This window comes from Salarias fasciatus, chromosome 22 (genome assembly GCF_902148845.1).
Source record: "Salarias fasciatus chromosome 22, fSalaFa1.1, whole genome shotgun sequence".
NCBI classification, from domain to species: Eukaryota; Metazoa; Chordata; class Actinopteri; order Blenniiformes; family Blenniidae; genus Salarias; species Salarias fasciatus.
Window position 1 is genome coordinate 9,915,143 of NC_043765.1, and position 25,729 is coordinate 9,940,871.

At 46.2% G+C, this 25,729-nt stretch overlaps 3 protein-coding genes and 1 long non-coding RNA gene across 15 annotated transcripts in view; 2 read left to right on the top strand and 2 right to left on the bottom strand.

Moving 5' to 3' along the window:
• LOC115409065 (class I histocompatibility antigen, F10 alpha chain-like) overlaps nt 1-25,729 on the bottom strand; it is a 272,574-nt gene that overhangs the window by 191,273 nt on the left and 55,572 nt on the right. The window lies entirely within an intron of this gene.
• Nucleotides 1-25,729, top strand: part of LOC115409066 (class I histocompatibility antigen, F10 alpha chain-like) — a 348,874-nt gene that overhangs the window by 73,351 nt on the left and 249,794 nt on the right. For 3 of the 10 annotated variants that reach the window (XM_030120042.1, XM_030120041.1, XM_030120047.1), the window contains 4 exons: nt 20,412-20,690; nt 20,889-21,218; nt 22,374-22,475; nt 22,605-22,622. The exons of 3 other annotated variants lie outside the window; for them this stretch is intronic. In XM_030120042.1, coding sequence (XP_029975902.1) covers nt 20,412-20,690; nt 20,889-21,218; nt 22,374-22,475; nt 22,605-22,622 — 729 coding nt within the window. The remainder of the gene's footprint in view (nt 1-20,411; nt 20,691-20,888; nt 21,219-22,373; nt 22,476-22,604; nt 22,623-25,729) is intronic. 4 more of the 10 variants (XM_030120044.1, XM_030120046.1, XM_030120043.1 and 1 more) reach the window with 2 other exon arrangements.
• Nucleotides 1-25,729, bottom strand: part of LOC115409078 (class I histocompatibility antigen, F10 alpha chain-like) — a 420,939-nt gene that overhangs the window by 38,915 nt on the left and 356,295 nt on the right. The window lies entirely within an intron of this gene.
• Nucleotides 3,333-4,705, top strand: LOC115409091 (uncharacterized). Its single transcript, XR_003933894.1, has 3 exons — nt 3,333-3,421; nt 3,504-3,571; nt 4,607-4,705. It is a non-coding gene; the product is annotated as an uncharacterized LOC115409091 (long non-coding RNA).

The following is a 25,729-nucleotide window of genomic DNA, read 5'->3' on the forward strand; positions in this document are numbered from 1 at the left end:
GGGTTTCAAATCGCCGTCTTAGATGGGTCAAATCGCCATCTTGCTTAGGTAACCCTAAGCAAGATGGCGGAGATGCGGAATCCTGCCCACAGCACCTTTAATATGAAAAAAACATGTCTGGAAGCAGCGCAACCACGGGAAAACTATGAAAGGAACTTGAACATACCGTTTGGAATCATTTATTAATTATTTATGGACAAAATATAATTTACATCAGTCTGTAATTCAGATACTTTTTAGGCCAGCAGAGAAGGCTTTGCAGGCCCTGACGGCCCACCACTGCTCCTCACACCACTCACAGTAATCCTGCAGTCCTCTAGCAGTAGCAGAGTGAACCGAAACGCACTTCAATAAACTAAAATGTGGACTAGAAGAATAAACCCAGAACTCTGGAGCTTTATAGAGGAGTGGACTTGTTGGATACTTAAATGTGTTATTTTTGAAACTTGTATTGACCCTATAAATTATATTTTTATGAACTTAAAATGTTCCAATTCAGTCCAAAGAAGTATTAAATTAGTTCCTTTCTAGTTGCCGACAGGTCCATGATCCACAGTAACTGACTCTACTGTTACTGATCCTCCAGTCTCCTTAATAAAAGCAGCTTCCAGTCTCCTGGCTGCTGCTGAGGGCTGTCAGTCCCCTAACTTCCCCTGGGCTCAACAGGAAGTGACCTCCTGTCAGCTGAAGAACAGTTGACCCTTGACCTGTGAGCAAAGCCTTCCAGCAGAGGAGCGTCTCCACTTTTGGGCCTGTTGGGCTTCCTTCCTGCCAGTCATGTGATCTGCTGGAAGCCACAGTGTGGCAGAGCCTGGTGGAGGAAGATCCAGGTGAATGTGAGAAAGCCTCAGCTCACAGTGGAGCCGCTGCTCTGCACTGACATCTAGTGGGGAGAAGCCAGAAAGACAGGATTGGTCCAGCAGAGACTGAAGCCAGCAGGATGCTGGAGCCTGAAGTGGAAACAGATTCAGAGGAAACTCCAGTGACGTGACAGCAGTTTGGGGAGCTCAGGACCATATATTTTTCTTTTGTGATGTCGTGCAGACATTCTGGTTTGATATACACAACTGGGTCAAACAAATCATTCCATCATTCCTAACTTTCTTTTCTGGAGACAATATAACATTTGGTGTTATTCTGCAAAACAAAACTGATGAACTCTGTTGTAATGTGATTCTATGTCGAGCAAAATTCTTGATCCACAAGTACAGAGTCATGAAATCATCCCCCAGATGTACTGTTTTCATGTCTGAATTTAAATTGTAAATGAAATCCCTAAAATGAGTTGAGGGAACAAAAGCACAAAAGCTGTAAGTCTAAAAGACTTCCCCACATAATAGAATAACTGAGGCAATAACCAGGCGGCGTTCGCGGAGCGGCGTCTGGTTTGACCAGACACCTGCATTATAATTTTATTCTAATATTCTCCACCCCTGAAGTTTGGTCAGCCAGTAAAATTAATTTATTTTTACCCAATCAGTGGAAACCTGGGGAGACTGAAGCAGCTGCAGGACGAGCTCGATCTCTGGCTGTGGCTCCAGGACAGGAAGGAATCTGGACTTCACAACCACAACATAATACTTGAGTTGCATTATGCTTTTGCTGCTTTGTTCATTTCTGATCAACAAATGTTTCGCAACAAAACGTGTGTTCATTTATCATCATTATTATTTAACCATCTATTTAATTTGCCGAAAAAAAATGTATTTTTGTAAGATCAATTATGTAAGATCAATTTTGTAATCCAAACAATTACATTTTGCAAACTGTAATTTAAAAACGTAATGAAAATATTTTTATTATAGCACTTAAAGAAGCGCACATATGATAATAGCACATCCAAAACGTAGTGAGATAAAAGACAAAATACATGTTTTTTCGAGTCCAGAGATCGAGCTTTTCTATAAGATATCTATGTTCAAACAGTGGCGCACAAACGACGCCATGACTGCATTTGCACTTCATGCCACTAAGTGCGCTGTTTGCATGTTCAACCTTATTTTACACAGACACCACAGAGGAAGAAGGGCTCCGCAGCCGCTGCAGGCGCTCTCTGCATGCTGTTAGAAAAGAGTGTGAGCCGGTAAGACGTGGTAAAATGTTCATTGATGCGATGCACCGTTTTTTCAATAAAAGAGAAGAACTGAACGATCGTTTCCGCACATTTTCTTTCCGTCGTATCAATTAAACTGTATCACAAGTAGTTTGTGTACTCAAAAGACCAAGATTCCTTGCGGATAGAACATGCGCAGAACAATATTTCATGTCCCTTTCGACCGGGTTTTTAAATATGAATATGAGCATATTCAGGGTTTTGCACGTGTTTATATGGCTGTGCGCCATGTAATGTATTATTCCGTCAATATTCCACTTAATAAAGAGTTTTTGCCTTTATAGAAATGTGCCCAATCTCGCGGCATTTCGATCTCGCGAGATCTCTTCCCATCCCTATAAATCACATATTCACACATCAGAATATTCTATCACTGTTTAGCCCACTAGACCTGAAAATAACTTTAGTATTTAACCAGTTATGATTGATTCAATGCTGACAACAGAAAACACTGAACAGAGCGGCTCACAGCTCATCAGTAGTGGTTGATGCAGCATCTACTCTCTATAGATCTGTTCTCTACTTTTTCCATATCAGTTTTCTACTCTTTACAGATCTGTGACAAGGACGCGAGGGAAAAGGAAGACACCTGTATAAGATTCAAAAGGAAGTAGGGCGGCATAAAGCTCTGGAAGTGAACAGAAGAGAACGGGTTGTTCTGGGTCGGCTTAGAATAGGGCACACAGGGCTTAACCAGACTCTGGCAATGATAGGGAAACACCCAATGGGAATATGCGGGGCTGTTGAGAGTGTAGAGCACGTCTTGATGCATTGCAAGAAGTATGAGGTGGAGCAACGTTCTTTTAGGGGGAAATTAAAGGAGTCAGGGAGTCTTTTTCGACTGGACAGCATCTTAAAGTATGATCAAGACGGTTGTATTATCTGTTCAAATTCCTAAGTAATAGTGGAATCATGAGGAGAATCTGAGTTTAAGGCAGGAAGTATCCTCTGGCCCACACTCCCGCACAGTAGATGGGAGAAATGCACCTAAAAGTTGGCTGCCATCTGCCATAAAACAACAGGAAGAAGAAGAAGAAGAAGAGGAAGAAGTAGAAGAAGAAGAAGAAGAAGAAGAAGAAGAAGAAGAAGAAGAAGAAGAAGAAGAAGAAGAAGAAGAAATGACCAGGACGCTTTTTTTTTTTTTTGCTTCAAGAGTTGCTGTTTCCTGTTGTTCCGCCTGGAGGACATTAACTAGTAGTTCTTAGTCGGACGGGTTTGAGTGACGGAACAGAGCGTGTTGAGATGTTTGTCTGTCAGTAACTCCTCGCTGATGTTGTGCTTTATTCTGCAGAGCATTTGTTTCCCTTGGTGAGACTTTCTGTCTCCTTCGTGTTTTGTTGTTTCGGACGAGTTCCGTTTTATTTACCGATGTAATGTTTAATCTGTCCAGCAGAGGGCCTCAGCGCTGCGCCGCTGATCTACACAAGAGACAGAGTTCTTTGAGGAATTCACCACAAGGTGGTCCAACTTTAGAAATATGCTTTGTGTATACATAAAAGTACAGTGGAGTTAATTCCCATATCATGTAGGAAATTCTTACTAATAAAGCCACATAAAACAATTTCACATTTAAATTCTGGAGTTGGTAAATATTGAGAGAACCAGAGATGTAAATCCTCCCAAAAAGCTCCAGAATACATTCATTCCTAGAACATGTGTCCAGTGGTTTCAACATGTTCTTTACTAAAGGAACAGTTATTACTCTGGAATCCAAACCGTTTGCTTCTAAAGTCAGCAGAGGATTTATTCTGTTCAGGACCTGAAAGTCAGTCTTTTGGTTTGGGATCAGTGGGAAATTTGAAACATTTTGATCTTATAATCTGAGTGTCTCTTTTTTGGAAAAAAACTATGACATGGAATTTTAGGAAATACCATTGTGAACATTTCTTCATTAAAATAAGTAGAATAGTCCAGTTGTTGGTTCAGAGCCAGTTCAGTTGAGGCCGTTCACCATCAGTGATGGAGATTTGGATTCAGCCCATTTCTATTGAAATGTGAAGCTTTTCCCAGGACTGCTGGAGGTAAAGCTTTAACCTCTCCTTTATACTGACGCTCATCCCTGATGCTCCATTGAGCAGGAAAACTTTCCAGAGACTGAATATTACCTGGACAATCCAGTCAGTGCTGCACAGACCAAACTCCACTGTCCATAAAGAAACGGGGAAATGATTCCATTCCTGTCAGAACAGCTCTTCCTCTGATAGAAAAGTCTCTCTGAGACCCAGAGTTCAGTGTGTTTTAGATTCCTCTGAGCAGCTCCTCATGTTCAGCTTGGCTCTTTGCTCACATCTTTAGTAATCTGCTCACCAGATATTGAAGTGTGGTTCTGACAGGAATGTTCTGGATGGATGACAGATTCACACACTGATGGATCACTGGCTTGTATTTGACATGATCAACATCAGAATCCATGATGTGTTCAAAGACATGTCTGCTGGTAAAGTCCAGATAGTGAAGCATCTTCTCTACATGTGACCTTCCTGCTGACTCCAGGATGTTGGAGAACTCTCTCCATCCAGCTGGGCTGATCAGCGCTTCCTGGGCCGGGCCCGATGTGTGTGTCGCCTCAATGTTTCTGTTTCTTCCATCAGGTGAGCCGCAGGGCAAAGATGGCCGCCAGAAGATTCCAGATGAAAGCAGACAGCAGCTGACAGAGTGAAGAGCTGCAGGCCAGCCTCCAGAATAAAGACATGATCCTCACACTGAAACACACTTTACATTATGGACATCAACAAACACACATTCAGTTGAAAGAGATCAAATATGCTCACTTCTCAGAACCATTTGTTCTTTCTTTGTTCAGGAACCAAACTGCAGCTTTCCTTTTTCTAGAGTCTCTTAAACCTGAGAGATGAAAAGAACAACTGGCTTTGGAGAAAGACAGGAGAAGATGAAATAAAGAGATAAAAACCTCAGATGAAGAGAAGAGGAGGCTTTAAGTCTGTTAGTTGTGACTCAGCTCACAGTAATCAGCTCTGGATTGATTTGCTGGAGAAATTTAAACTCCTCCTAACTTGAACCTTGTCATATGAACCCTGTTAATGCAGCAGGGGCTGATGGGAAGCTTCAGACTAGAAATGAGTTTAAATCTGAAGTGTAGTTGATATCAAAGAGCTGTGAAGAGCAGCTCTGGACTGTGACTTTGAGAAGGAGCAGAAACAGGAGCAGGAACATGAAGACAGAAGCAGAGCTGCAGTAAAGAGCAGGTTTCAGATCCGTCAGCAGGAAGCTCCTCTTGTCAAAGTGTCCTCAGACGTTTCTTCTGCAGACTGCAGCCGACACTGATGAAGCCTGGCCGCCCGGCAGACTCTCACATCTCCACCTTTGGTTTGTGCTCGGCCTCCAGGATTCTTCTCAGTGTTTCTCCTGACAGACTGGATGAAGGCCTGGAGGTTTCCTCCATTCTCTGCTCTTCCAGTGGATGAACACCGTCAGCAGTGGTTCCCATGGTGGAGCCCACTGCTGCATCTCTGACAGGAAGTGGAGAGCTTCTGGACCATCTGCTCGCTGGCTTTCTGCTCTATTCCTGGATTTTCAGCCTCCAGCTGCTCTGGTTCCTTTCCAGACAGCTGGGCCGATGGTCCAGAGTCTTCACTGCTCAGAGACTTTCAGCCTCTCTGACATCGGAGGAACATCACTGCTGTGACGAGAGACACTGATTTCTGGTTTCTACATTCATTTATTTACATATTATGGATTCATGAAGTCTCACATGGATTTTATGATCTGAAAACATCAGTGGACACAACACATTTTTTATAATCCTTCATTAAGTGGGCGGGGCGAGACATCACTACTTCCTGGTTCCAGAGCCAATTAGATGTAAGATCCCGAGGTTGCCGAACAAGCAGCGCAGCATTCTGTATTGTATGTCTGCTCCGCTGGCCGTGCGCCAAGCGCTGTGCACCGACAGGCTGCAGAAATGAAGCTGGATGAAGTTCAGTTTATTTTTGTTTCCTTCTTCTTCAGCTCAGACGCTCAAAGTGTTTCAGTGAGAGAAGAAAGAGAGGACAGGTGAACATGCAGCTCCTCCTGGCTCTCTTCTTCCTGCTGGGAATCCCCAGCGGGGCTCCAGGTAGGATTCCAGCTTTTTCTCCACATCTCCTCTGACTGACAAGCTTCTCTTCTTCTGAGGAAAATCTCTTTTTCCTTCTTTTCTTCTGTCTGGAAACATTTGAAGCCTCATTGGAGAAATCAGTCGGCCTCATGTTCGTGTTGAATGTGGAACAGTTGGTTCTGTGTTGATCCTGATCTCAGTCTGATCCTGGATCAGTAGTGGAGCTCCAGACTGGAACTTTTGCCACTGATCCCATTGTACCAAACCCCGACTGAAGGATACAACACAACATCACCTCCGTTTAGATTCCTCTTCTGTGAGAGCCACCTTTGCCTTGATGTTGTGAATATATTCTGGGCTCCAGAGCTGCTCTCCAGGAATTGCACGCAGCGCTGCCTCTTTTTGCCATACAGGAAAGACGCCAGGTGGGGTCATGGTGTGTTGGATTTCATGTGGAGCAGATGATAGCGAGTCAGTGGTTCTACGCTGTCAAGGTTCAAGTTATCAACAGTCAGGGGTCGACTTAACTTTAGCCATGGCTTCATAGAATAAAGTCTGCAGTGAAGCACCGTTGAGTCTCCCATGAGCAAATGTGGGATTCGGTACCCTTCTGTCAGTCGTTATCTGAAGTTCCCACACTCCTCCTGCGTGGAGGAGTGTGAAGCTGAAGCTCATTGTGAAGCTGAATTCACCAAGCGTTGGATTGTTCACCCACTAATAGGTAACGTGAGCTGGGTTAGACCGTCGTGAGACAGGTTAGTTTTACCCTACCAGTTGGGTGCATGTATCATAAAGTCACAGTGTCTTTCACACATGAAAGTATTGAGTCTCTGAGTGTCCAGTTCATAACGAGTGACAGATTTCTGTAAACACATGCTGGCAACAGCAGATGTTAAAGGTGCATTAAGGAGTTTGCACGTTTCATGTGACACAGCGCCCCCTGCAGGCCTTGGACGTAACTGTAGCTTAGTGAAACACTCGCGTCTGTGACTTGCGTCCATGTGCGTGCACGGAAGAGGGGTACTCCTTCCTCGCTTTTAAAGTAGCGCTCAAGTAAAATGTAAGTTTCTTTTACCTGGTGGGGTCTGTGCTGGAGCTGTGGCAGTGCTAGAAGCCAGTCTGTTCTTACTTTCTGGAAGCTCCTGCTCAGTTGTTGCTCACTAAGCATCTGGCGGAGTAATGGCGGACAAAACCAAACCTAAGGAAATGAGGCCAGTGGAAGTGCGCATTACGTCACATCTTCTCAAATTCTCCCCAAAAAAATGCTGGTGCCGGACCGGCACTGCAACTTTCAAGTGACAGTTTAGCCTGTAAGAGGTACTTGTAATGAATATGTCAGGGCACATTGTACACATCATTCAAAATGTGTAACATATTTATGGTGGAAAATAAGTATTTTTAAGGTTGAAAAACTCCTTAATACACCTTTAAAGTAAGACTCACAAAAGGCACTGAAGTATAAATTTACTGTAACTGTGGATAACAGACGTTTTCCAGAGCATCGTGTTTTCAACATCTGTCGGTCAGAAGTTAACAGGGAAACCAGTTCACCTGAAACACTTACAGGTGGAGCAGAGCTTCGCAGACGGAGGCCAGCTGCCGGTGTAATCAGCACAACACCGGGACTCCAGTTGGCAGAGCGGGGCCTGCATGGCGGAGGTCGACTGACCCGGACTCCCGGCCGGCGGAGCGCTCGCTCTTTAGCAGTGTATCATGGAGATGTTGGAACACTATCTGAGCAGATATCCAGCAGATAAGAACACTGCTGGGCGCTGAGGACTGCTGCTGCAGAGCTAAACATCAGAACCTGAACATCCTGTGAGAGACCTTATGAGTGTGTCTCAGATATGGCGTCCATTTGGCAGGACGCTGTATAATCTGCTCCATCAGGGGTCGTTGTAGGCGAGGATTGAACGTTGTTCGTAAATGTGTTTTATGAGATTGTTTTCAGTCGGACTGAAAAAGACACTCATGTGAACTGGGCCTTTGTTTGTGTTGTTTCCTTCCCTCTGCTGTCACAATCAGACCAGAACAGTCCATGCTGCAGTGTGTGAAGGGAGGAGAGGCTCTAAACGTTGAGGAGGTAGGTCTGTCATCCTCTGACCTCCTGGAGCTTCGTGGAGTCTGCCACAGGCCAGAGGTCACAGGCCACAGGCCACAGGTCACAGGCCACAGGCCAGAGGTCACAGGCCACAGGCCACAGGTCACAGGCCACAGGCCACAGGTCACAGGCCACAGGCCAGAGGTCACAGGTCACAGGTCACAGGCCACAGGCCAGAGGTCACAGGCCACAGGCCACAGGTCACAGGCCACAGGCTAGAGGTCACAGGCCACAGGCCAGAGGTCACAGGCCACAGGCCAGAGGTCATAGGCCAGAGGTCACAGGCCAGAGGTCACAGGCCACAGGCCAGAGGTCACAGGTCATAGGCCAGAGGTCACAGGTCACAGGCCAGAGGTCACAGGCCACAGGCCAGAGGTCACAGGCCAGAGGTCACAGGCCACAGGTCAGAGGTCACAGGCCACAGGTCACAGGCCACAGGTCACAGGTCACTGATGGATGAAAGAATCAACAGTTTGACTCATTCCAGCCTTTTTCCGTCCACATAATGTATTGACTTCTCCCCTTTCGATTATGTATTTCATGCATGCAATATAATCCTTTTTGTATTTGTCTTCCTTGTTAAACTTTTGCTTTAACTGTTGCGGTCTGATTTCTGCAGTCCTTTTGTTGTCTGGTAATTGTGGCCTTTGTTTGAAAGGGAGAGGCATCTCATTGTCTCCGAGTTCGTTTTTCCTGATTCCTTCCTTGAGTTAGTCCAGAGAAATAAGATCCTCCTGTGAGACTGATTTGTTGCTTGCCTTTGTGTCCTTAAAATTTGCCTCAAGAACACTGATCACTATTTCTTGCTTAATTGTTCATTCTTTTACTGTAACTCTGGCACAGAATTGTTTCAGTTTCTTTTAACTCTGAGGTGGGGCCACCAACAATGCTCCACCCTCGTTATTACTGCAAATGGCTCATTGTCATTTCCAAGAACTTGTTTTTGAGTCAGAGTTCTGGGACAGTTAAATCCACTGGGCAGTCCAACATTGCAGCTCATTAGAGGCAGTATTTTATCAACACCCTCTGACAGATGGGGCCATCGCTTTACCATTTCCTTTGTGGGAATGTTGCTGTAGTTAAATGGGATGTAGCCCTTCGTATAAGAGGTTGGAAGGTCAGTGTGAACATCTGAGTTGTAACCTCTCACATTCAGAGCTGTGGCCGCTGGAGTGTCATCTTCTGTGGTTGGAGAACGCTTTCAGAGCGTTGAGGCCTTTCATTTGCCTTGTGATTGTCAGTGGCCACAGTTACATGGTGTTTTTAAATTCAGGATTAGTTTATTTCGCATGAAATGATTCTGGATTACTTTTATTCACCTTCGTGCTCACATGCGAAAAATGAAGGGTTAAATCCTCTTTCACACTTGAGTTTACGAAGCAATCTGATTGGACAGGGGGTGGACGTGACAAACCTACATCTACTGGAAGCAAACAGCCCTCGGTGCCGGCGTTTCTTTCTCTTTCTTACTCGATTAACTTTGATGCTACAACTTCAAAAGGTCCACGTTGTTATGCAGCCACCTGTCTGCTCTTTCCATTATATCCATTTCTTCAAAGGTTAAATAAAGCGTCTCTGTACAAGTTGAACGCTTGCTGCAAACGCCATCACGAGGGAACAAGCATGTGAAGAATGGCGAAATAAAGTCATGCCTAATTTACATATAATTCCACTCTTGAATGACAGTAAACCAGCTGGTTGATTGGAATAAAGATTTCAGGGTTTACATGGTCATTTTAAAGCAGAAGTAACTTTTATTCAGAATTAATGAGGAATAAAAGTCCTGTGTAAACACACCCATTGCATAAACAGGTTGGGCGCTTTCCTTTGCAAGTGTGACGTGTGGCGATGACAACAGTCTTTGGTATTTTGGCCGACCTTTAAGCACCGATACCAGTTTGTTGTTCTAAACAAATGGGTGTTTGTTAGTGTTGTTTTCCTCAACCATCTTTACAACGAAATCTCCTCGTCAACGAAGCTTTTTCTGGTGACTTAAAGAAGACGGGCCGAAACATAAATGGTGGTTCTCTTAGGATAATTATAATAAAATATATCATGCAATATCGTTGGTGAATAAAAACGAGACAAAATGTGGTTTATAAAATAAAAGCTCTGCTAAAATGTCTCTTCATATCCGTTGATCAAAATGAGACGAGACGAAGAAATGTTTTAATGTGTCATTGCATTTGTTGTTTGTGTGTCCCTACAGGTTTGGTTGGTAAAATAAGTTTATGTTTGGCTGAAGGAAGGAAGCTGGCTGCTTGGCCTGACGAAGTCTGAAACAACAGAGCTTGTGAAAGTGGAGGCTGTGTTCCCCTCTCGTCTGTTGTGGTGGTTCTCGGTGAGGAGACTGGAGTCTGGAGACTCTTCTCTTCGGTCAGGCCTCAGTCCGAACTCGATAGCCAGGTGAGCAGGACAGTGGCCTTCCTGCCTTTCAGATGTCCCGGGCAGAAGGAAGAGAGGATAGAAGCACGTTGGCTGAGCAGACAATATCACAGCCGAGGGAATGGTCTGTGAAGCCAGCCAATCGCCATTGTTTACCTGCTGGTCAGGCGGGCTTTGAACCTTGGGTCTGGTTTCAGAGGTTTGCTCTGGGAGTCTTTCATTACGTTTATTTGGGCATATCACATAACATAAACATGCCAACAAAATATACAAAACCATTCAATGAAAGCCCAAAAGGAGTAGGCTGAAGCAGAAGCTTATCAGTGCCTACCCCTTCCCATATCTCGTAATTATATCACTGAGGGTCACATGGCAATGTTGTTGTATTTATACATCATTTTATCATCCATACCCAGGCCATTACACAGTAGCATGTGCATGTGCCTGCCTATGAATGTGTGTGTGTTATGTGGTACAAGATTCATGTCCTGGCATGCCACACAGTGTGTGTGCATGCCTGGACATGAGCTGCATCATTAACCAATCAGTCATTATTCGTCGTTATTCGAACCAAACACACAATATTTCATATTATTACAGTGTACTCATAATCATACTATGTCCGACAGTATTATTATATTTTGTGTGTTCATTTTCCATACCCAGGCCCATGCACCCTAACCCGTGCATGTGCCTGTTTATGAGCGTGTGTTATGTCGTACAGTATTCACTTCCAGTGTTATGTTTGTCTGGCATAGTTATCAAAAATACTGCGCATATACAGTTTTTTGAATTGATGTATAGTTATGGCACTTTTTAGGTTCCCATCTAAGCTGTTCCATAGATTTACGCCTCTCCGGGTAATACATTGGCTTTTGAGGGTCGTATGCACACGTTGAACTTTTAAATTAAGCATTTGCCTGGAAGAATAATTGCCCTCTCTGTTAGCAAACAGACGATTTATGTTACCGGGAAGTAAATTGTTTCTTGCCTTGTAGAGTATTAACAGAGATTTCAAATGTATTAAGTCCTCAAGCTTTAGAAGGCTAGATCTTAGGAACAATGAGTTTGTATGGTCCTTGAACCCCACGTTGTGTATGATCCTGATAGATTTTTTTTTAAGTCTGAACAAAATCTCCAAGTGGCTTCTGTAGGTATTTCCCCAAACCTCTACACAGTATGTGATGTAAGGAAGGACAAGTGAGCAGTACAAGATTTGGAGAGCTTTTTGGTCAAGAAGGTGTCTGCATCTTCTCAGAGGGAGGAAGGGCTGACCTGCTGTTGTGAGCCTTTGCAGCCAAACTGGGAGACACTGAGGGATGTGATTTTAAAGTCATGGCAAACACAAAGTTTCTTGATATACCATTAATACCAACATCCTGGTTCCACAGACAATCGTCTGGGAGTTCCCGAGGTTGCTAAACAAGCAGCACAATAGTCAGTGTTTTATGACGGTGCTGTCGGCCGTGCACATATGCGTGACATGGCATGTGCCACCAGTAGAGGTATATAAAATCCGTTTTATTTTTTTCCCAAATTCTGTTTTTTCCGTTTTAATATTTCTGAATTTGGTATTTTGCTTTTTATGCTCATTTTTACCATAAAAAGTGTCTGGTAAGTGGAAATGAATAAATGTACACAATTTAATAGGATATAAAACAGTATATTTAATGTTTAAAGTGCTGCGACAAAGAAATACTTTTCAATTAGTCGCATGTGTCTTTGCGAGTCCAGTCCACGGTACGTTGACAGCATTTACAAAAAAGCTTATCATCTGAGGCATAAAAGTCTGTGTACTGCTCTGCTCTGTATGTAGCGCTTAGCGTGGAGTTTCTGAACTTTTTTGAATGTGTGAGAGGGGAGGGAGCAACTCGCTTGGACATCGTGTTGTTGCGTCGCGTCTCGTCGTGTCTGGAACGCGCGTTCCCATTTGATTTCAGTTGTATTTTGATGTAAAATCGCAGAAAGCATTTGGCGTTGTGAACACAGCTTTAGCATGTTAGCAGCATTGTGGAAGTGATGTACTCGTTGCAGCAGCTCGGGCGGTCCCCCCGGCATGTTTGCTTTGCACAATAAGGTTCCACTTTCTCCTGAAAACTGAATTTCAGGCCAGATTAGGGCCAATTCCGCAATATTCCGCGTTTTATTCTAATTCCGTTTTTATTGGTCATTTCCGCGATTCTGTCCGCGATTCCGTTAACACGGATTTCATATGGCTCTACACTAGGGCAATGTGACTGAACTATCGAAACGCACTTAATGTCTCCCAAACTGGCAACCTGTGTGGCACTCTCAGAAGGGGTGGCTGAGTACGTTATGTAACGGAATATTAATTATTGCACCTTTAAAGCAATTCAACACTTTACACAAGAAAAGGAGGAAAAGCATCAAATGTCTCATTCATGTTCTATCAGGTTGGACTGTCAATGTCATTGACTGATTTCATCTCTTCTCTTTCTTCCAGAAATTCACTCTCTGAAGCATTTATACACTGAATTATCTGAAGTTCCACACTTTCCAGAGTTTCTGGCTATGACTCTGATTGATGGAATTCAGATCACTCACTACGACAGCAACACCAAGAAAGCAATTCCCAAACAGGACTGGGCGAATAAAGTCACAGAAGAAGATCCACAGTACTGGGAGAAGGAAACGGATCTGGTTTATGGTGCTGAGCAGTGGTTCAACGCCAATATTGAGACCATGAAGCAGCAGTTCAACCAAACTGGAGGTTTGATTAAACTTTGTCTTTTTCCTGATCCTGCCTTCATCTAAGCCTCTTCCATGTTTCCAATGTCCGCGTGTTCACACCAACGATGCGCTCATGCTTTCACTCATGCTACATTTTGGGCTCATGCAGTGCACGTGCCATGCAGGCGTACTGATCCATGCGCCCCCGGTGAGCTGTTTCAGCACTCCAGACTGTTTATCTGCTCTTTTATTACAGATTATTTATAGAAAATGAAGCACGCGTTATCAGTTAGTATTAGAGTTTATTTTGCCTTTTCCTGTTTCTGAATCGCTGGGGCGGCACACGAGAGATCACGAGATACTTTCACTTTGGTCGGCAGACCTTCTCCTCCCTCCTGACAGTCTGCTCTCTCCGTCCACCAGTTTTTCGCTCTCTGGGTGTCTTTGTAGACAGAGCTGCAGCCTGATGGCTTCACTCAGTCACTTTACAAAGTTAGCATCCATCATATGTTATTTACTGTGGTGCTCTGGATATTGCGTATACCAGCGCCACCTGCATGTACGCGTGACGTGGTCAAAAAATTTGGGCTGCGCGCGGACGTCTGCGGATCGATCCACATGGACCCTAGCGGACAGGAATTCATAACGATTTTTACGTCACAGAGACCAATGCACAACGCACACCCACGCAGATACGTGAAGCATGGACAAGGCTTGAGTCCACACACACACACACACACACACACGCACACACACACACACACACACACACACACACACACACACACACAGAGAAATGTGTGAAATTCAAAGAAAACATTTTAAAACACTTTTTAAAACTTTTTTAAACAGTGTTTGAATGAAAACTCCCAGTTTGTCTCTTGTTCTTTGAGCTTTGAGTCAGCAGCAGCAGCAGCAGCAGCAGCAGCAGCAGCAGGGGTGAAGTGGTTAGCACTGTCCCCTCACAGCAGGAGGACCTGGGTTGGATTCCTTTCTCTCCTCAGACTTTCTCCCAGCTCAGTGTGATGCTCACACACTCCATTCAGGCTGCTGATTGTTGACAGGAAGCAGATCAATATGTCCCACTGATCCTGAGTCAGCGAGTTAGACCCGTACTCAACCTGGACCACTTCTCGGTTCTCCTTCATCAAGGCGCCAGGCACTCTGGTACGGTTTTCACAGGGAGGAGCTCCAACACTGCTGTTTGCTGATTGGTAGTAATGACCATCACTGTGGACAAACCCGCTATGCTTAAAGAGTTCATCAGCTGGATAAATGGGAGGTGTTTTTCTTTATGTGCTGCTTACTCATTTTTTGTTCTTTTTTTTTTTTTTTTTTTTTTTGGAACAAAGTTTATTGATATTTCAAGCTTCACAATCTTCACTCATACACATTCTGTTTCAGTGTAAAAGAAAAAGCTTCAAGAACAGCTTCAATATAGTGCAAATAGTAAAATAAAAACAAATGTAACCAAAAATGAACAGTTCGGCAAATAGTCATGAAAATGTGTTTACAAATAGCACTTTGATAAAGTACACATATGATACCCAGTTCAACCTAAATTCTCCTTACTAGTACTTATAACCCTCATACTAAATTTAAGTGTTTTATCAGTGGATTCCATCTCTTTTTGAATAATTCAATGTTCAAATTCAACTGTGCAGTAATTTTTTCCATCAAATATACCTTTGTAATCCTCTCTTTCCATTGGTTCACTGTAGGGGGAGATGGTTTGCACCACAAAACTGTTATCATTTTTTTGGCCACCAAAACCATTACATTTAGAAGGTAGTTTTCATCCTTATTTAAAACCTTTACAGGGAGTACTCCAAACACAAAGATCAGCGGGTCGAGCTCGATATAAATTTGAAATAATTTTGAAATTTCCCCCCTGATTCCCTCCCAAAATGTTTTCAGTTTTGGACAGTCCCAAAAAATGTGTGTATGGTCCCCAATATGTCCACATTGCCTCCAGCACAAATTTGTTTTTTGTTCTTTTTTTTTTAATGTTGGCACACAATGCAGATCTTGTATCACAGAGAGTGGATGCTCAGAGCTTCACTTTGGCCTGAGCAGTGCTGCTGAGGACCTTGAAGCACCATGTGTACCGTCCAAGCACCAACCTCTGCTGGTGAAAAATGAAGCCAATGGTGAAGTGCCCAAAAGCTGTAGTACAGGGGGAATTCCAGCAGAGGGCGATGATGTTGGTTTAAAAAAGAGCCCGAGTCTCATTAGAAGCTATTTAAAAATGCCCATTTTCAGAGTGCAAATAAACATAAAGCACCTGGTTTCAGAACATGTTTTGGTCTCTATCACTACTTTCTACAACTCTGCTGGCTTCACCAGACTCTTATTTTTACATAAATCATCTGCTGATTTTATTTTAACAGTTAAAGTTTTGCATAAATCACCCTATCACAGCACCTCCTCTGTCCACATGATGTGGTCACGTGACAGGCTTGACCAATCATATTTACATCCAGTTTCAAACTTTCAATATGGAGACGTCCTGCTCAAATCCTCAAAATGGGATTTAAAGACATATTCGAGGATTCTCCGCCAATTTCGTACAACATGGCCGATTTGCCATTTTTGGAGCACTGTGCATGCGCGGCTCCCTCTGCATGAGGACTGTGGGAGCGCGCACGTCAGCCGCATGTCAGTTTGTTTACATCCTCACAGCTGGAGCATCGTCTTTCCACATAGGATTAAAACACATTTGTAATCATGTCGGACTCTTCTTCCAATAATACATAAGAATACAATCTGTAAAGTGGATAGATAGATAGATAGATAGATAGATAGATAGATAGATAGATAGATAGATAGATAGATAGATAGATAGATAGATAGATAGATAGATAGATACTTTATTAATCCCGAAGGAAATTGTGCAAGTAGTGTCTTACGTGTTTTTGCAACAGAAACACATTTTAATGGGATAATAAGCATGTTACCTGTCCAGCAGAAACTTCCCCACGTCGTGATCAGTCCTAAATCCCTTTTGTGCTTTCCTATGGCCTTTCTTCTATCCTCTGTCATCTCAAACAATGTTATTTTTTTGGTGGCTAGCCATCTTCGGAGGTGTTCGCAGGAGGAGCAAGCTGCTGAATGAGGTGCGATGGTCGCTCCCACTGCATGTCACCTCCTAAACAATGCTCTGCGCATGCGCTGCTCAAAGCCAGAGCGCGCACAGAGGCAGCGACTCTATATGATATGTCATCATGCAAACGCATTCCCACATTGATTGGCATTATGACTGCCGAATTACGATTTGGAACCATACAATTCTGATTGGTTCTAAGGATCCTCCAGTATGTCTTTAAGAACGCTGTGGGTGACGTCACTAAAGTTTTGTCCATCTTTAATATTCCGTCAATGTTAACGTCGCGTAATCATACATACGTCCTTACTTGGCCTCTCACAAGCCTGCCAGCATTCAAACTGTGGTGACCACGGTGCAGACACGTAACAGAGGAGCAAAACGTGGACTTGTACTGTTCAGGACCAACCTGTAAAGTGCTGCACCACCAAAAGAGACACCATGGAAATGAGGCTTTCTTCAGAAGTGAGCTGCTCCATTCAACACTCTGAATGTGAAAATGGATCCTTATTGTGGAGACTGAGTGAGAAGCCAGATGTTCTTCTTCTTGGAGCTGATTGCAGAAATTATAGTTACTAAACATAACTACAGTTCTTCGAGTGTGTGCGTGCCCACCTACGGGCTTCGCTATTGGTACTCTCCTTGGCGCCAGCCAGACACTGAGACAGATCCAAAAAACGACGTGCCAATCCCACTCGCGTGCTGGCACAGCACCACACCCCTCACAAAGGGGATATAACCAGCGCGCACTCACACAACTTCCTTCTTCTGAACAGCCCAGGAGAAGCGGAAGCAGGCCAGCTGGGATTGCAGGTAGGTGGGCACGCACACACTCGTAGAACTGTACTTTTAGTAACTATAATTTCTACTTCATGTGATGCTTAGCCCACCTACGGGCTTCGCTACTGGTACACTACCAAGGCAGAGGCCATAGGGATAAATGTACCCCCAGCTGGACAGGCTGACAAGATTGGCGTGGAGAAGGAAGCAGCCAGGCCGTACGCCCAGTACCACCACACCAAACCTCCAAGACACCGGCAGCAAGCAGCCTCGCACCGAGACGCCTACCGCAGACATGTCTGAAGCACCGTAACACAATGGCACACATACACCGGCCAGGACACCCAGAGTCACAACGGCAGGCAACAAGACCACACATGGCCTGGATCCCCCCAGGGAAGCACTAGCTGGCCTGGTCAAGAACCAACACAGTTAAGTGACAGAACCCCTGTCCTCGCTGAAAACTGACATGGCCACAGAGTCTGCGCACATAACTTTCAGATAGGAGCGCACAAAGGTGGATGCAGAGGCCCAAGAAGTGGCCTGGCAGATGTCACCCACTGTGACACCCCTACACGCCCCACGTAGAATGAGCACGAATCACTGCGGGCGGCGGCCGGTTCTGTGCCTCATAGGCAGCCGCAATAGCACCACCGACCTAGTGGGTAAGGTGCTGGGAGGACAGCGGGGCACCACGCCCCCTGACTCTAAACCACACAAACAGCTGGTCCGTAGTGCGAAAACCAGCCGTGCAATTAACGTAGCAATGCAGAGCCCTGACCGGACACAGGAACCGCAGCTGAGGGTCGTCCACTGATGAACCAGGCCAGGAGCAAAGTGCCCTGATCCGGATCACTTTCAGCCGAAAGTCCAAAGTGATCACCTTGGGATGAAAAGCTGGGTTACGCCAAAAGTGAACCAGTAGCCCCGTCCTGACTGAAGGCCATGCAGGAAGAGTGGACCGACAGGGCACAGAGATCCCCAACCCTCTTGGCAGAGGCCAGCGCCAAAAGGAGGGCAGCCTTGAAGGAGAGAAAGCGGAAGTCCGCTTGCTCCAAGGGGGGTCCCCTCAGACCATCCAACACAGTCCCACGGGGGAACTACATTCCTGGGGGGAGGCCTCGGCTGACATGCCCCCGGCAGAAACCGCTTCACCAGCGGGTGACTGCGCACCGAAAAACACCCAAATCCTTTGTGGCCCATCGTGATGGCCGATGCAAACACCACGAGAGAGGATGCAGCACGACCGCTATCCAGCAAAGCCTGTAGAAATTCCAGCACCCCACCGACAGTGCAAGAGACAGGGTCCAGACCCCTCTCCGAGCACCATGACGCGAAGAGGCGCCACCGAGACCTGTAAGCCTTAACAGTGGAGGGAGCCCTGGCACTCTGGATGGTGGACACCACAGCCGGCGGAAGATCGAGTCCCACTAGTCTCAGCATCCAGGCCAAGAGTCTCCTGCCCAGGATGGGGCGGGACCGGAGGGCGCCCCCTGCCTGTACGGCATCGGGTTCGTATGCGATTGGCCAAGGATCCCCGACAGCCAGCTGAACCAGGTCCGGGAACCACCTGGCACTCGGGGTGTCTGGGGCCACCACTAGCACATGGAGGCCCTGCACCCTCACCCTGCATAGCAATGGGGTCAAGAGGTGGGTCAGAGGAAAGGTGTACAGGAGGCATGGAGGCCACACCCTGTGAGCGAAAGCGTCCAACTCGAGAAGGATCTGATGACCTGAGCGGGAACCAGAGTGGGCACTGTGCGTTCTCTGCACTGGCAAAAAGATCTGCCGCAGGGGGGCCGAACCAGAGTCGGGCTACCACTCGGGGGGACCGGCTCCACTTGTCGGGGATTGGGCCTCCCAGAGACATTCTGTCCGTGCCAACGTTGAGATCCCCGGGAACGTGCCGAGCTTTGAGAGAGGACAGGGCGTAGAGTCCCAGGCACTGCCCACCGTGAGGTGTCCTAGGGTGCCTCCCCAACCTGCGAGAGATCCGTGAACACCTCAACGTGATGTGAGACACAGCCCATGGGAACTCCCTGCTGGAGGACCAGATCCAGCCAGAATAGGAGATCCTCTCGTGCCTGGGGCGGGACCGAGACCTTCCCGAGTCTGTCCCGCAACCCCGAAAGGTGGAGGTGACTGAACCATCGCTGGAGCCTGCGCATTTGCAGAAGGCCCAAGCGAACCACGGGGTAGGCCGCAGCCATCATCCCCAGAACTCCTGACCAGGTGGACCTGAACCGCGATCAAGGACCTCAGGAGTGACAGGAGAGAGGCTCGCCTCCCCTCGGAAAGGCGAGCCATCATGATGAGAGCATCCAGCTCCCCGCCCAGATAAGCCATCTTCTGGGCTGGAACGAGCGCACTCTTGTCTCTGTTCACCACGAACCCAAGAAGTTTGATGTGGTGCAGGACCAGGGCCGTGTGCTCCTTGGCCTCCTGGCAAGAAGAGAGCGCAAGTATCAGCCAGTCGTCGATGTAGGTGAGGGTCCTCAGACCTCGACGATGGAGAGGCTCCAGCGCGGCCTTGACAAACTTGGAGAAGGTGCGCGGAGCGAGCGAGTAGCCGAAGGGGAGCCGGTTGTATTGAAAACACCGATCTGCCACAGCGAATCTGAGGAAATTCCTGTGCCTCCCCAGAATGGGGATGTGAAAATAGGTGTCTGTGATATCGACTGACGTCATCCACTCCCCGGGGCAGATACTCTTCAGGAGGTCCCTGACCGTCAGCATGCAGAACCTCCTGGTGGCCACATGAGTATTCAGGACCCGCAGGTCCAGAATGGGTCTCACTCCACCCTTTTTCTTGGGAACCAAGACTTTTCACTGTTTGTTGGACTCAACAAAGTGTCCAAACATTTGACTGCAGCCATTCAGAACCTCACTTCATTGACTTTGTCTTCAATTCCACACTGAACAAAGTTGCTGAATGAATCCAAACCACTGATTGATGATGAAAAAGCTGCGATGCGTCAACATGGAGCTGAATCCAGAAGAAATCCATCAAGTGTTGAGATGCAGCCAGAAGTGAAGATTCCAGTCAGAGTCCTGATCACACACCAACACTCACTCACTGTGTGTGTGTGTGTGTGTGTGTGTGTGTGTGTGTGTGTGTGTGTGTGTGTGTGTGTGTGTGTGTGTGGGTGTGTGTGTGTGTGTGTATCTTTCTGTCTCTCAGGTGTTCACATTCTCCAGCTCGTGTATGGTTGTGAATGGGACGATGAAACTGATGAAGTGAACGGATTTCATCAGTTTGGTTACGATGGAGAAGATTTCATCTCTTTGGATCTGAAGACACAAACGTGGATCCCTCTAGTTCCTCAGGCTGTCATCAGCAAAGAGCAGTGGGACAAGAACAAAGCTTGGCTAGATCAGCAGAAGCACTACCTGACCCAGGAATGTCCTGAATGGCTGAAGAAGTTTCTGGAGTTTGGTCGGAGCTCACTGATGAGAAAAGGTAAAATGTTTGGAGTTTGTCTCTCAGCTTCTCTTCTTTCATGCTGCTCTCAGCATCTCCTCTCCTCCCTCCATCTGGCCTTCCTTCATCCCTCTTTCCATGGCCCGTCTCTTCCTGGCTGCAGTGGCTGACATGAGAGAGAAAGAGTGTAGAGAAGAATCCAGTAAAGTGTGAGGTGTCTTCCTGCTTGTTCTCCAGATCTTCCCTCAGTGTCTCTCCTCCAGAAGACTCCCTCTTCTCCGCTCACCTGCCACGCTACAGGTTTCTACCCCGACAGAGCCGACTTGTTCTGGAAGAAAGACGAGGAGGAGCTCCATGAGGACGTGGTCAAAGGAGAGATGCTCCCCAACCATGACGGGAGCTTCCAGATGAGCGTTGATCTGGATCTTTCAGGGCTCAAAGATGAAGACTGGGGGAGGTACAGCTGTGTGTTTCATCTGGCTGGAGGACAGGAAGTCTCCAAGAGACTGGACAAACGGGACATCAGGACCAACTGGGGAAATGGTGGTGGAAGAGGCACTGATGGAGGTCAGAGACTCTTCATTTCACTCACATTCTCTCATTTGTCACTTTAGGAAATCAAGTCCAGCATCACAGAATGAGAAGTTCACTTCAACGCAGAACTTTCCTGATTTCTCATCCCTCATTTCCCAGAGATCCTGACCTCCAAAGCTCATTACCTCCATCATCAAAGCAGGATCTTTTAATGTCAAATCCAATCCAAACAATCAGAATTTCCCTAATCCTCCTCCTAAAGATGAGAAGTCACATCAGATCAGAAAGTCCAACCTGAGCTCCCTACATGCTGCTGAAACTAAAGCCAAGCTTCTTGATTGAATCAGATCCCATTAGGCCTTCCTTCACATTCTGCAAGTCTTCATGCTGACATCTCAGAGTTTGTGGACTGTCTGTGTTGGAGCCATTTATCATTTCTTTGATTTGACCTCTAGGGGGAGCAAGATGGGGAAGGCATTTCAGGAGCACACAGGTGATGAGCTGCAGGTGTAAGAGAGGGACAGCAAAAACTCTTTGTTGGCATGTTGGATCGCGTTTCTGTTGCCGTGGGTAAAAGAAACCATATGTGTGAGTTCTCCTGCTCCAACTTCGCATCAGTAAACCGTGGGTTTATATGCACACAGGAAAATGAATGGGTCACTGCACCCAAACAGAGAAAGTGTGGAATCTTGATTGATTGACTCACCATGGACACTCATCTGAACAGTTCTCCCTCTCCACCCTCAGTAAGAACCCAAAATGTATCAGCCCAGATTGGGAATGGGCTCTACAGTGTGGTTAAACGTATCTCATCAAGTGACCCTCATGTGAACATCAGTAACATGGCTCATGACAACTTGTAGTGTTTCCTAAACTTCAGACTCCTTCTAAACCCAGCGCTAACTGCTAAGAGAAACAAATTGATCTGATTGATTTCCACATGTGAAGGAGGCCTGGATCCCATCTGTTCAATATGTGAATGCAGCGGCTTTTTCCTGCAGCCACAGTCATCTTGTCAGCAGTCTTTGCCGCTCTCTGCAGGCAGCAGTGCTGATGTAGCTGATCAGGATGCTCTCCATGCTGCAGCTGGAGGAGCTGCTGAGGCTCTTTGGAGACGTCCCACACTTCTCACACTCTGACATCAAATGTCCAAACTCCTCAGAGAGCTGAGCAGTTGTTTCTCTGCAGGGTTTCCCACTGGAGCTGCTGCTGGAGGAGTTGTTGCTGCTCTGCTCCTCCTGACAGGCTGCATCATTGGACTCATCGTCTGGTTCAAGAAACGACCTCAAGGTAAAGTAGAAACTCTCCTTTCCTCATCAGGATCATTGATGTGTGTGTGTTGAACCTGAAGGAGGGTTTGGAGTGGAAAAGAGTGGTCGTCATAGTAACCTCCTCCCTCTTTCTCCTGCTGTTTTTCAGGGTTCAGAGCCACTAACAGTGAGTACTTTCCTATTTCCTTTCATCAGGATGTTTCACTGTTGTTTGATGTTCCTTTCTGTTGTTTCTGCCTTCAAGCTGACTTCTTGCTTTGGAACATGTTTCATGTGTTTCATTGTTTTTAGGAGGTTGTAGATTGTGTCTCTGTGGTGTCCAAGTTTCTTCCTTTGGATGTTCCTCTTCAGTGATTTCCCCTCTTCCTTTCAGACGCAAATGACTGAGAACAAGTTTTCTTTTGTTTTCCAGCCTCTGAAACTTCCCCTTCATGAGGAGAAGATCCAGCCATGAAAAAAGTGAGTCCATCAAGTGAAGCATGTCAGAAATCAGGCTGTTGTCTCCAACACTCCAGTCCAGCTCCAGCCTCTCTTACTACTTGTCATTGCCGCTGCAGGTGTAGGTCAGCGGGATGCCAGCCACAGGCACAACAGGTTGCTGCGTTGTGTGTAGGTTCTGCAGGGGATTTCTGTGGGTTTATCTCCACACTGCTCAGAGTTGTGTTAGCATAGGCCACAACCCTCCTGTCTGTGTTTTTTTTTGCCTGTTTTTTTGTCAGAGCTGCACCGAGTTAGTGAACAGAAGACCCAGCCTCTAGGAAGAACTCTTTTTCCTTATCTACAACAGACAAGTTGCTGAGCAGAGTTTCTCCTTTATTAGGCAGAAGGATTATTCCTGAGGGGTTTCCCACTCAAACGCCTTGTCTTTTTGAAGGAGTACCATGAGGGGTCTGGCAATCTCCATATAATCCTTGATGAATTGTTAGGAGTAATTGCAGACCCCAAAGAAGCTCGGTAGTTCTAACACATTTGCCTTGATGTCTTGGATGGAGCGGATCCTCCCTGGTTGGGGTTCCACACCATCAGGTGGCACCATCGACCTTTGCGGAGCGCAACTTTGGCACTTGCTGCCAAACGTTGACTCAAGTTGTGTTTGATTTTGACTAAGTGTTCCTCAAAGGAGCAGCTCCTCATGAAGATGTCACCCACGTGGATGAGGTTACCGTGGGCGGTGGTGTCACTCATGGATTTGTGGAGAAAGATGTGAACTCTGATGGTGAGTTTGAATAGCCAAATGGACAGCGGTTCCAGATGTACTGGCGGTTGCCAAAGGAGAAGGCGAGTTTTTACTGGCCAGTGGGGTCCACTTCCAGGGTCCAAAACCCATTTGTCATGTTGACCATGATGAAGAAACGGACCCCTTTCACATTTGCTAGCTTCTGATTCAGGTGGATTATGGGCCAATAAGAGGGAGGACAGAGGGAGTCAGTGGTGAGCCACCATATACCTGTGGGTTTTAACACTGGCCAGATTGGTGAGTTGTAAGTCGAGTCTCAGATGGTGTTCTTTTCCAGCAATTGGTCAAAGATCTCCTGGACTGACTCAGACACTGCCAGCAGCCTACTAAATATGGTGGCACTCTTGGGTCAGTGGGAACACGCATCATTTGGAGTTCAGGGACCCCACAGTCATACGAATCCTGGGTGAAAATCGCAGAGCATGTTTCCATGGTCCTGAGTCAGGAGAGCTTACGCTCATGCTCGGCGAATGGGGACCCCTGCTGTTCGTGTAGGGACTGTAACGTCTGTTTTGCTGGCTACATGATACGTCTGCGGGATGGTTTGACCGGAGGGTAACAACTGCCGCATGTCAGTGTTTTCCAGCAACCACAGAACCTGGTTCACACTGTCCAGGGAGGGCCCAAGCCTGACAAGGAGACATTGGGGACATAGACCAGGAACAACGCCCATGTAGGCATTGTTTTGTTTTGTTTTTGATATAGTGCCTTTTTTCAGAGAGGTCAAGGTTGCTTTTCTATGACTTAATTCATTCCATACTTTTTTGCTGGGAAGCTACATCAGTAGCCACAGCTACCCTGGGGTAGACTGACAGAAGCAAGGCTGCCAATCTTCTGTTTCGTTCTCTCTGACCTGTGTGGACAGAGAGCATCCACCAGTGGCTTTATGTAAGGTCTGTGGGGAACCTGCTGAGAGTAGGCAGTGGCTGCGTTGCATCACACTGGCACAAAACCTTCAGCAGGTCCACATCAATGGCAGATTTCTTGGACCAGAGGGCCAAGAGTGCCTCGGGAACCAAGGTTCAATTCAAATTTACTCCTCCCACAAAGAAAAACTCATGGGTTTTAGAGGGGTGTTCATGCCTGTTTCTTGGCCATTAGATGTTATATATTCTTGTGATATTCTGTTTACCATTGCTGGTATTAATCTGTTTGCTGTAATCTACCCTTGTGGTATTCCTTTACCATTGTTGGTATTTAAAATTGTATATTATTAATTGTGAAATGTGTATGTAAATATTTAAAATAGGTATGCACGGGTGTTTTTCTACTTCCATGAATATATAATGCCATTTTGTGTTGATGAGGATCTGTTTGGTTAAGAGGATTCATAGAAGCAGTTTTTGTTTGAAGTTTTCTCTGAGAAAGTAGGGGTGGGGATAAATAAGTTCGTCTTCCCCCACTCCTTTTTGAACATTTTCTTTTTTCACCCCTTTCATGACAAATGTATTCATTTGTATGGTTCGAAATAAAGACTGACAAGACAAGGGGTGATCCTGAAGGCAGTGATGGTTCCCAGCTTGTGGTGGCTGGTGACTGTCAGGTGGCGTGGTCAGGGATGTATGCAAGCTGGATTCTGGGAGTGGTATGACTATTGGTACGCGACTTCTCGATCCAATGACAGCAACTCTGCTGTCGAAAGTGGACCGGTCCCTTTCTGGACTATGTAGGACTTAAGTCTGACCTACTCGTCTGTTGAGGGCTCTACTATCCCTGTCTACCCAGGTTCCACCCTATTGACCTGCTTTCCCACCCTGCTGTCGAGGCGGTGGGCGTCTATTAGACCCCCTTTGACAACAGCTTTAGGGGGAGGCAGCTCATGACCTGCAGGTTTCTGCTTCCGTTCACCTGAATTTCCAGGACTCTGGCATCACATGGTACCATCTGCTGTGTGGACACAAACATGGATTCCAGGTGAAAAGTGGATTGAATCCCACTAACAGAGGATTCTTTGTCTTTCTTTGTCTTGACAGGGGAGCAGTGAGGAGCAGAGCATGTTAGAAACCTCTGCATGAAAGGAAGAGTCCAGAGAGGCT